Source organism: Epinephelus lanceolatus, chromosome 7 (assembly GCF_041903045.1).
Source record: "Epinephelus lanceolatus isolate andai-2023 chromosome 7, ASM4190304v1, whole genome shotgun sequence".
Taxonomy (NCBI): Eukaryota; Metazoa; Chordata; class Actinopteri; order Perciformes; family Serranidae; genus Epinephelus; species Epinephelus lanceolatus.
Window position 1 is genome coordinate 8,665,550 of NC_135740.1, and position 12,262 is coordinate 8,677,811.

The following is a 12,262-nucleotide window of genomic DNA, read 5'->3' on the forward strand; positions in this document are numbered from 1 at the left end:
GCGTTGCGCTGCAGTTCATCAACAGACGACCACACAGAGTTTTCTCTTCCGTCTATGCCTTTCCCTAAAACCATGCATAGACACCCACTAATTCAAGTTGATTTCTCACCTGAAGAGCCAATCTCCAGAACTATGATGCGCCAGGAGGTATCTTTTTGGCCATTGTCTTTATAATGACAAGATTGTAAGTTGTTTAGCTCGGGATCTTTTTCAACCTCAACAACAAGCCTTTCCTCATCCAGTCTTCGTCACACACAAGTCACAGCAACAGCGACAGGGTTCTCTTGACACATCCATGGTGAGGAGAGCAGTCAAGCTGCCATAGGAGCAGAGAAAAAGAGCTGCCATGAGCCGGTATGTTCAAGTATGTTCAGGCAGAGAGCAAGTGGGGGAAAAAGGGTATTTAATCCTGGGGGTGGCAAGGCTGGAAATAGGACAGTGGCGTAGGGTGGCACGTCCAGGAATATACATTGAAGATGATAGGGGCATATTTTTTTGACGAGTGTCATTTGCCACCAGTGTGTTTTGGCCTTTATTTTCTGATTTGTGACAAAGCTAAGCTAACGAGCTAATGTGTTTGCTGACAATTAGCAAGCACACAGAGTTCCATCCAGAATGAGTCCTAAAACCCAAAAATGAGTTAGCATTTCTGCAGTCACAGGTTCCCTGTCTTGAAGTCGATGGGCTTTGGTTAGATGCCTGAACAAAGGTCTGTGGTTAACACAATTCAAGAGACTTTCCCATTTTGTTCTATGACCTAAAATACATTAATAAATACCCCACTTGTGAATTTTGAAGCCTTAATGTTTCTTAAAAAAAGGTAGTCGCTGACAAGTGACTAAATGAGACTACAGAACGTCACACACCGAGCAAAGCTTTACAGCCTTGCTGTAGTAGGGATATTAAATCATGCTAGTGTAGTTTGTTTATGGCAATTACATTCAGGGTTCAAAAATCATAAAAGTGGTGTTCATTTGTGAAGATGATCTTGCTGAGCAAAATGTGTAAGTATCATAAACGTTTGTTTGACACAGAACTTATTTTCTGCAATAATCCAAAAATCCAAAGGAAAAATCCCGTTGGCTTTTTGCAGGCTGACACTAACTTCCTTATCAGCCTACAGAAAAACGTCATCCCTGAAGCACTCTATCAGCTCAGAGTTATTTTTCCCTCTTCAGTACCTTTTTCTTCTCAGCGAAATGGTATGCAATTGCGAACAAAATGTAGAGAGCTATCGAGACTGAGCTAACAGTTAGCTAGCAGCTGAAATCAGTTCACCATTATCCCTGCAATGAGTCACTGTCACCAAGCTTCTGCGTCCTACCCATTTCATGTGGGCAAGAGAATGTCACTTTGTAGTGAAAGACAGGCAGCTGGAGAACATAGTAAAGCATTTAGCAGCTAAAGAGACAGATGTTTGTCTCAGGAGTTGGTGGAGACCAAAAACAGAGCTAAAAGAGATTAAAGATTGGACTTAGATTTATCAGGTGGACACAAACACGACTCTAACACAACTGACAAATGAATTCTAATGTGGCACTGATGCTGCAGGATAAATAGGCAGCTGTCTGCTAGCACGTTAAAGGCTGAAAATATTTGGTGATCATCAGTTTGTTTTGATGGTTTTCTACCCTTCAAGCTTTTAGTTAGCTTGTTTATATATTGTTATGTAGGAACTACATACACAGTCTAGTTTAACATGGTCAGTTTCTAAGTCATACCTTGGCGGTCATCTTTTGTAGTCCAGTTTTAAAGTGGAAAATTCCATGTTCACTCTTTCTGGCTCTAGAAGACAGAGTTAAAACTTATCTTAATATATAAGACATTAAAAAAATTACACAACAACAAAAGACATAAATACTGTTGCTACACATTATCTGAAATATTCATCTGAAACACTGTTCTATATGTAAACTTAATGTTTGACTGAGATAGCATTTAATTTACCAGTTAGTGTTACAACAACCGACTTGGTATGAAGAGTGAGAAAGTCCATGTAAGGCAGTGTTCTGACGTTACGTAATTTGCATATGGTCATCATGCACTGACGTGGCTCACATGAAATATATACCTCATGTTACATACAAATGTACTTATTTTAAACCAAGACATGGTCCTTTTACGAAGCCTAACTAAGTCGTTTTTTTTTCTTAAACCTAACCGCAACCGTTTCACAACACTAACCATGTGTAACAATGTGTTTCAGTTGTGCATTACATAGAGACGCAAAAGGGTGCCCTGTTCGTCACTATGATATGCCTAGGGGCATGACAAAGCGCCAGTAATGGATGACATAGGAATGAGAACAGGCTGTCTATCCACACACAAAGCTGGACTTTTACCAAAATTACTATATCTCTGATCTCAGAGCTGCATATGAAATAATTTACGGCTCAAGATCTACAGACCTCTTTGATTCTCCCTTAAATTTTTTTTAGCAGAAATCACTGGCTCATAGTGTTTGTAGATACAAACCATTCTTGATAAAGCCACTGATCTTTGTCATGGGTTAGTGTCATCGCTTTTGTTTCTATGTTTGTTTTGCTTCTGCCACACACAGTAACCTGCTCTGTGCATCGGCTGCTTTCTCTCTGGCAACACTGGCGATGTGACTGAGTTGGTGGTAGCTCTTCTTGATCCTGTGCAGCTCCCGCAGAGCATCCACCACTTCCCCTTGCACCTTCTGGAGCTGCTCTAGGCCCTAACACACACACACACACACACACACACACACACACACACACACACACACAGAGCGAAACGATCCATTCAGCCATCAGTGGAAGATATTTACAGTAATGGTCATTGCATAGTGTGGTGCAGTGATGAAAATGCACCCAGTATGCACCCCCCTCCTATAAGAGTTATAAGTATTTGAGCACTGTGTGTATGTGTGTGTGTGTGCCTGCGTGCGTGCGTGTGTGTACACGGTGTGCAGCTCTCTTACTCTCTTAGCTCGGATGTCCTTTGCATTGCGAAGACTCCTGGAGGCGTGTCCAATCAGTTGGCGGTATTCCTCTGCAGCAGCTAGTCGTGATGCGGCGGACTGAGCTGTGGCATCTACAACTGACCTCCACACACCAAACACACTCCTGAAAACACACACACAGAGACCAATGGGCCAACAACCATTGATTAAGTGCACTTTACACGTCTCTCTTAAAGCAGTGTCACATCTACCACCTCTCTGTAAATATGTGTGAAACAGATCGTAATCAACATAATACTAATATGTGCCATGAAGACTCAACCTTGTGTTATGTTCTCAGTATATTATAATGTAAATAGCCACAATGCACATTTGGACATATTTCTGCTCATATACTGTACTTATATTTGTAGGCCTCATAATTTGAAACAAGCACTGGTAAATTTGTCAATGAAGAGGACCCTGCTGCAATTTTAATACTAACAGACAAATCAGACACATGTTTAATGATAAGGGTTTCATCTAAATTACTTCAGTTTGTTCTCTATGTGAGGGTAGCACGGTGGTGTAGTGGTTAGTACTGTTGCCTCAAAGCAAAAGGATCCCAGGAGGGAGCCCTGCTGTGTGTTATAGTTGTGACCTGTAAGTGTTTAAGACACGCAAGTTTATGTTCAATCATTAAACACATCCCTTTCTGCTGTTTATTTCCTATGTAAAACTCAGATTTGACAATGTCCTCCAAGGGGTCCAAATATAGAAAAACTTCTTGACTCAGTGCCATGGAGTTGAAGTTTGTCCCTGTCTAATGGAATCTAATGGAATCACCTTCAGCCATTGTATTTGCATAAATAACATGTAATCTCAGCATCAACCATCGTTGTTGGAAAACCTGCCATACTAACTGTACTAGATAACTTTACGTACTTTTACTGAAAATGATGTCAGAGCAGATACATATACCATACTATTGGAGATGGTTTCGGAAAATAAAGTCACCCTCAGAAGAGTGAAACAGAAAACAGGATGATAAGGCTGTGTGTGGTATGTATGTGTAGTTACCCAGAAGTGATAGCATCTGTATTTCCTCTTTGCCAGTCTCTTTTCTGGTACTGGACAGCTAACCTCTGAAGAGCCTGGGAAAAAAAACAATTGAACACCGCATCACAACCCCAAGAAACAAAATGTAGTTTATTAAAGACACAGTGACGATGCTTTAACTGAGAATCAGGCGGGCCGTCTTTGGTAAATGCATTCCTTCACTATCATTCACACAGTTTAATAACTAATGCTACAAACAACATATACATTGGGCTCTTTATGAAAGGTGTTCATTGAGCTCTTGATTAGGAGATGTGAAGCACCTACAATGCCTTGCATTTTTTTTTTTTTTTACATTATTTTCTTTCTTACCTCTTTGTCTCTAAACTTGCATTAGGCTGTTTGCATCATGCTATTAGTTTTTTATTGTATTATTTGTGACCTCTTTGACTTGCTGTTGTCATAATTACATTGCCCTTGTTTTTGCTTTAATATGAAGCTACACATTTTTGTGGCTACACACCATCATCAGGTAATACGTAATTAGCTAAAGCACAACAACGCCAAAGTACAGCCTCATAGAAACATTAGCATGGCAATAGACTGGCTTTAAAGTACCTTCCATTTTTTAAAATATATTTTGTCTCATGGCTCTAGCAGCTTGAGTGGATATTTGTCAGTGTAAACGACTTAAAGTGTCAGACATTTTCATGAATCAATTACAATAGCTTAGCATGGATTTGCACACACTAAAGCCATTTCACACCGAGCACAGATTTTGTTAGAATATTTTGCATTGACAATTAAAAAAAACAGATTTTTGGGCTTCTTGTGAATACCTGCACACCCCTGGGGAGCATTTGTCCAGGGAAAATTTTCTTTTATTTTTTTTTGACCAATGACATTCTTTGTTTCAACTGATGTCATAACTTCAGGTCATAGCTAGCTAACTGCCAAAACAAGCCCACGGGAACAGCACCAGGCTTTGGGGCCAATTTTACTAGGGCTGTACCCACATATTCGGATATTCGAATATTCGTTTCTATGGGTAGGTATTCGTTATGAAAATTTGGTATTTGATATTCGTTTTGTTTTTTTTTTTCTTTTTTTTTTAAACATATTTTTTTGGTGCTAAATGTAGTCTTTTTGTTGTTGGTAAATGTAGGTTATCAATAAAAATCAAAACTTTTAAATTGCATTGTTAAAAATGTAAAAATATAGTATAGCCTACCAACTGAGCTTGTGCGCACAGCACGCTTGAGCGCATCCGCCTGAGGCTGTTGATCAATGCCAAGTTTTACCACTTTATCACTATTCCCTCTAACTTGTAGCTGTTTTTTCGTTATCTTTTGAATTTAATATGAATTATGGACCTGTTTTTGTCAATGTTTGTTTCCCCCGTTTTGTACAATAAATTATTGTTTAAAGTTTCAACAAGTTTCTTTTGGAGTGCGTGACACAAGTGTGTTTTGAAAATGACCGCGGACTGTCACCTGCTCAACGCATCAGTACCTTCGGATGCCATGACAGTAATAGCCAATAATGTCAAAATATCATTTACAGACCGATTTAACAGACGATCACTGCTGCCCGACCCGCAGGTCCATTTGCGGGTCCTGCGGGTTACGGGTCGACCCGCGCATCACTACTCAGCTCAGTCTATAAGGCTGTACACAACAGTAAGGCTGTAGACATTATATTTTATTCAGGCCGGCAGAACCAGCAGCACATCAGCTCTACAGTGCACGGCACTGCTGATTAACCATTTTATTGCAGCACAGAGTGTCTGCCAGCAACCAGTTACTTGCAGAGGCTTCCTACAACTTGTTTCAACGGTTCCGATTTAATCAGAAGACAAATTAAACAGGATGACTAGCCAATGTGAAAATCAAAAGAAAGCACAGAATAATGTACTGAAGGAGACTGTTGTGCCATCACATTTTTTTGTGGTTTGAGGGCAAAGATCTGGTTGCCGCTGTGCAAAACTCCGCAATACAATTAGGTCCGAAAAAACCCTGGAGGCAGACCGGGGAGGCAAGGAATTTTGAGCCCCCAGCCCCAATGCTGCTTCCAGGTCTCATTATACATCCATGTGCCAAAACAGGGAAACCTCTAAAACAATAAAGGCCTGTGGCTTGAGAACACCAATCAGCTGAGATATGAAAATGTAATGTTGCTGATATGCTCTTGCTGACATATGTTGGTCATCGAATGGGACTATCCACAACAGCTAGTGTTGGCATCAGATGTGTGTAGTTCATGTTAGCCTCTTAGTCATTCTCTGTCTGGATAGTTTTGTAGGTTTTTTTTGTTTTTGTTTTTTTGCAAAAATGGAACATGGCACTGGACCTGGGGTGCAATGTTGTCATGCTAGAATTCCCCACACAGATTTTCTATATTCCACCTCCGCATTTTTGCATCATGCTGATGGGAAAAGGTTTTAAGTGTGGATACACACATATATGACACATTCTCCACCATGGTGCGAACAACACATGAAGCACTCTCCAGAGTTTTCCAGAGAAGAATCTTGGAACATCTAGTGAGAGCTTTCATTTATCAAACGAAAAGGGAGGGAAAAATTTAGGGAGGCATAACCCTGTGTTGAAACAAATTGACACACACAAACTGTACACACAGAATCACAAGAGACAATGAACAACAACACAGCACTCACGTACTGATATGGGACCTGAAATCAATAAATGATGCATATTTCCAGTAAAAACCAGAAAGGTTCCAGTAATAGGACTAACAGTGGACTAGAATAGCTCGTGCACTCACCTGACCATATTCTTTCTCTATAGCGGCTCGTTGCTTACTGAAGGTCCTTGGGGAACACAGAATAACACAACACAAATCAACAGACATGTCAAGATGCTCTCACTGTCCCTTTTAGTATTGATCTCTCTTCCTATCACCCTCTGTCTTACTTGATTCAATGAGAGGATTTCATACAGACATCCCCAGTCTGGTGAGTTTCGTACCTGATCTCCTCCAGCAGTTCAGTGTCTTGGTGTTGTTTGGTCTGCAATCTGCTGAGCTGCTCTGAGAACACCAATTTCACCTGCTGGCTCTCCTTTACCTGTACACACACACACACACACACACACAACGTACATAACGTACATTTACTCAAGATACTCTACTTAGTAAAATTTTGAGGTAATTGTACTTACTGCACTACATTTAGTTGATAACTTTATTTACTTTTCAGATTCAGATCAATATTACAAAACGCAATTAATAAATAACTTACAATGTATTAATATATGTTAAGATAAGACTTGATCCTGGGGGGAAATTCACATCCTACCCATTAAGTAATTACAATGAGCTCTACCTTTACCAACGACAACTTTTAACTGATGAGCATATTACAGTAATGCATCAATAATTGTATTACAATAACATAACATACATTATTTCAAAAATGACTTATCCTAATTATTACTTATATTTGGTATTTTAAGTATATTTTGATAGTCAAACTGATGTACTTTTACATAAGTATAATTTTGGATGCATGAACTCTGTCTTTGCTGTGGGGGGACTAGGGATGTAACAATATGGAAAATTTGATATCTCAATTATAGTGACCAAATTATCACGGTAAACGATAATATTGCAATATTTTTTTAAGCGCTGTAAAACGTCCAAAAAATAGATACCTTGAAATAACTTCACTAAATCTTGTAACTTCCTTATCATACTAAAATGTTAACAGCCAAAATCTTATATTAAAATACAACTTTCACATTAAAGGGGCAAGGGATTGGCACAGCAACAGAAAATGTTATTTTAAATTAAGAAAATATGTAAACACATTACAGGAGCAAAGCTTATTTGTCTGGTGCATTTTAACAGTCAGCAAAATATGTAAACAATTTTTATATTAATTATTTATTTATTAGCAAGAGAGGAAAAATATATATAAAACAGAGCAATGCAAGAGTAGAACAAAAGACATACAATATATAGAATAGATATCACAAATGTGCAGGAGAAACCAAAAAACCCCTAAGGGCAATGGTCATCATTACACAGAATAATTCACACATTAGAAGTGTGCATGTGAGTCAGAGGATTACCTGTATGAGAAAAGGAGTGCATGCTCTCAGTCAAAGGTTAACACGGCAGCGTTTTATGTTGTTTCCTTGAGCTTATGTCGAGAAAGCATAACTGGCCGTCTATATCGATTCTAGCTCGCCATACAATAACCATAATCATAGTGATTCAATCATAGTTGATCTCAATTAGCGTTACGTCGGTTTATATTCTGTCGGCTCCGCTCAGTGTTTTCAGCTCCGTTTCGTTTTGAAACACTTAACGTTAGCAACATAGCTGCTAATACGGCTATTAGCTAATCAGCTAGTATTAGCTCCTAAGTGTCTTAAATGAAAACGGAAAACCTAGTCACCATTTAGGAGGACAGATACGGCTCAAATGTCTCGTATACGTCGAGAGTTACACATTATGACAATCTTAGTAAAACCGAAGTCCCTCACACAATAACTTGCATTGGCTGTAAAGCTGTGGATGATGGTCACTGAGATGAGCCAGTAGATTTGTAGTGTTGCTACCCTTCGCAGCAACTTTCTTTCTGCATGTTCTGCACACAGGATAGTTGTCCTCCACCAGCTGTCCCTGGGCGTTCTTCAGAAACCCAAAGTATGACCAGACCTCAGACTTTGTGCGTTTAGTTGGGGAGGGGGGGAAATGTCCTGAGTGCCGCTTCTGCCATGTTTTCATTCTTTGTGTTTACACATGCTACGCACTCACACAGCGCCTGCATCGCGAGACTTGAATGAGGCTGTTATTACATATCCTGATAATCCACTGCGATAATGCAATTAATTTAAACATAAACAGTAATTCTTACTGTGTAAAAATTAACCGAAATTTACCGTAATATCGGTAATCGTTACATCCCTAGGGGGGACCTAGTATGCTCATTTGCAGGTTCATACTTTTGGGTTTCTACTAGAACATGTTTGCATGCTTTAATGTTTCTATAATGCTTTGTTTCACAGTCATACAGTCGGTGCTGGAACACTGCAATCAGGGAGAAATGAACAACAACAGCAACCAAGATTGCATGTCTCCCTAACATTAGTATGTAGCTACATGTAGCAGTGTTTGCAGCTAGCAAATGACTTTGTCTGAGTATAGTGGCACTTTCTACCATGAAAAATCACAAATGAAAGTTTTTAAACCAACATTAGCTGGACATGTTCCAGAAGAAATATGATTTGAAATGTGGGAGAAGATAACAACATCAGCAACCAAGATTTCGTATTTCCCTGATGTTAGCATGTTGCTACATGTAGCAGTGTAGGCTACATATTGTTAACACTTGTAGTGACTATCTGGATGACCATGTATAAGGAATTCATCACAAGCTGACATTAGCTTGTCTTCAAAGTGGGAAAAACATTGGAAACAGATTATTCAGACAGGTCTGAGGCCGTAAATTTTTGCTCAGAAGGATTATGTTTGCATGGGTTACATTTACTCCATAATTTGAAACAATGTTTAATATGAGCATCACTCAATGCAACTTTGGTTATATCAACACAACAGTGAACTGGCTGTCCAGTCACCAATCTGTTTTACGGTTTCACAGTCAATCTCAATAAGTGTTCTGTAGTTAGGAAAATAAATGATAGAATTTCATACAAAACACTGTGTCTCTCTGTCTACTATGGAAATAGCAGTCTGCCTTACAGGACATAGACGATGGATATAAAGCCTGCCATTAGTCACACTCAGACAGCAAGACTGTAGTCGAGACAAATTTAAATAAGGGCAATAAAGTCCAAGACCAGGTTTAGTCGAGACCAAGTCAAGACAGAGTTCAAAGAAATCTGAGTTCTGTTCAAATCATAAAAGGCAATAGTGTCTTTCCAATAGTGATTAAGGATGGACAGAATAATCTATATACTGGAAACAAATCTAAAATGTCTATAAAATAAATTATATTGCTGACATCACAATACCGAGTAAAGTTTAGAATGAAGAACACAGTCAGTTAGACCACTGACATATACATAGATGCCGCTGATTTGACCTGTTGCCACAATACGTGTTTGTAACAATTCCTTATTAGCCAAGCTAGCATGCTGTGCTTGTGCAAAACACAGTGGCGGTGGATGAGAGTGCAGACAGAGCCGACTGAAATGGCCCAAGACCAAGACAATTGTGAGTGAGTCCAACAAAGTATCAGACCAAGACAAATGCAAGACTTCAAAAAGTGGTCTTGAGAGCGGACTTAAGGCTGAGGCTGGGCTCTGATACTATATAATCTTTGAAACCAGTCTAAGCCAGACCTCCTGCTACTATTTTTGCAAGAGCACCGTCACAGCATCCTGGGCTCAGTGCTGCCCAAGACAACTGTGAAATAAAAACAAATAAGCAAGAGTGTTTTATTCCTTAGTGCAAAATTATGATGCGTTCAGCCTGACCCTTCTCCAGCGTTGGCACAACATCAGATAGGTCTGGCTACTAATCCTAGACTACGGAGATAGTTTCTGTGCCCAGCTTAGCTCAAATACTCAAAGCACGTAGCCTACAGCAAAAGTGACAAAACAGGCAACCCATCCAGGAAGCTAGTAAAAACATAATTGTAGAGTGATGAGAAGTTGTTACAAGAGACAATGTTTTACCACCCATCTATGAAGACAGAACTTGTACAATGCTGGGCAGTGCCTCTATGAAGGGTAAGCTAAGTAATGACAGTGTCTCATTTTTTATTTCAGACGTGTCACTAAATGCACAGTATTTAGTCCTGAACAAGTAAATAAGATATTTTTTTAATGACTGTGGACATGCTAACATTCTTTAGGCAGGCTACACATAAACTTCGAGAATGCTAATGTCAACACACCATTTTGCCAGATGTCATGTAATTGTCAGCAAGTTAACTTTCAGCCATTTCTAACTGATGATATTCTGGCATATTACTACATAAATGTTAGCATGTTAAGACAGAAATGAAGGCCTCACACGTACAGTTACCTAACTTCCTAGCTACATTACAGACTAGTTCTTATCACTAGCTAGCAGCAAGTTGACTGGCTAGCAGGCTCACTATGTCCTGTAGAGCATGAGAGAGGAAGACTTAAGGTTTTTGAAAATCTGTAGTGCTGATGGATTTGTTGAAACTTTCTTACCTGACTAAAATTGGTCACCAGTAACACAGCCAAGTGGAATACCAACTTCATGCACTTTGCTGCTTAATGGCAAATGTTTCCAATCTTAAATTGTAAAATGAATTATGGACTGCAGGATAAACAGAAAAAAATATTTGCTCTTAAGAGAAGGATATTAAGGCCAACTCTGACTGGAGTGCAACACATAACTTCTCAATGGTCTGTAAGGTCTCAAATACCATATGACATATGTACTGAGTGAGTCTCAACATTTAATGTACTGTTAATTTATTTAGAGCATTTAATAGATACCTTGAAGAGTTAGCACATGTTGGCATTCACACGATTGACCATTATATGTTTTCAATACTTGCAGACAGATGCTTTCACAGGAAATGCATTCACTATCCAAAACAAAATGTCATAATATTAACCACATAAACATATGTCTCTCTCTGGGAGTATATACTAAGTAAAATGCACTTATTGTGGCATAAATATTCTCATTGTTATGCTCTGCAAAGTCTTATTGTGGAAAATGTATTAACTTAAGAGGATGTCGAACAAGAGGGACAGAAATGAAAGTAGTAGAGACACAAAGTTTGTGTAAGCAGTCAGCACTCTACATGAATACAACTCACATTAACTGTATTAATATGAAGACTACTGTAGCTTACCTTTCTAGGTGGTGGCTGCATAGCTGGATGCTGATAGTGTCCGTTATGTCTCTGTTATTATATTGCGTGACTGCTGCTTCCTCTATATTTTCACACACTGCATGCACGTCTACAACACTCTTCCTCTCTTTCCTCTCTCTCTCTCTCTCTCTCTCTCTCTCTCTCTCTCTCTCTCTCTCTCTCTCTCGCTCTCTCTCGCTCTTTCTCTCTCTCACTGTGGTGCTAGCCTATAGGGGGCAGCAGTGGCTACATCATTAAACGGGACACCATGTCGCCTTCAACAGAACACAGCGCTGGTTCACATTTTTTCATGTGTCTCCTAAAGCAATTCTTACATGCCCATGTGAATATTGAAAGAGTTTTTGTCCAGTGTAGTTGTTTCCTTTGGCCATCAAGGAGGACTGTGGATTTTATACAGTCCTTCTTCAAAGTAAAAAAAGGTTCAGCAAGGCCTCAACAGTGTGACA

General features: G+C 39.3%; 1 protein-coding gene across 2 annotated transcripts in view; it reads right to left on the reverse strand.

Annotated features, from left to right (window-relative positions):
• LOC117261435 (F-BAR and double SH3 domains protein 1-like) overlaps positions 1–11,917 on the reverse strand; it is a 35,282-nt gene extending 23,365 nt beyond the window's left edge. For both annotated transcript variants that reach the window (XM_033633836.2, XM_033633835.2), the window contains exons 1-7: positions 11,796–11,917; positions 6,955–7,052; positions 6,752–6,797; positions 3,989–4,062; positions 2,948–3,092; positions 2,565–2,701; positions 1,722–1,785 (exon numbers count right to left, since the gene is read on the reverse strand). In XM_033633836.2, coding sequence (XP_033489727.1) covers positions 1,722–1,785; positions 2,565–2,701; positions 2,948–3,092; positions 3,989–4,062; positions 6,752–6,797; positions 6,955–7,052; positions 11,796–11,816 — 585 coding nt within the window. In that variant the 5' untranslated portion in view covers positions 11,817–11,917. The remainder of the gene's footprint in view (positions 1–1,721; positions 1,786–2,564; positions 2,702–2,947; positions 3,093–3,988; positions 4,063–6,751; positions 6,798–6,954; positions 7,053–11,795) is intronic.
• Positions 11,918–12,262: the final 345 nt, after the last annotated feature.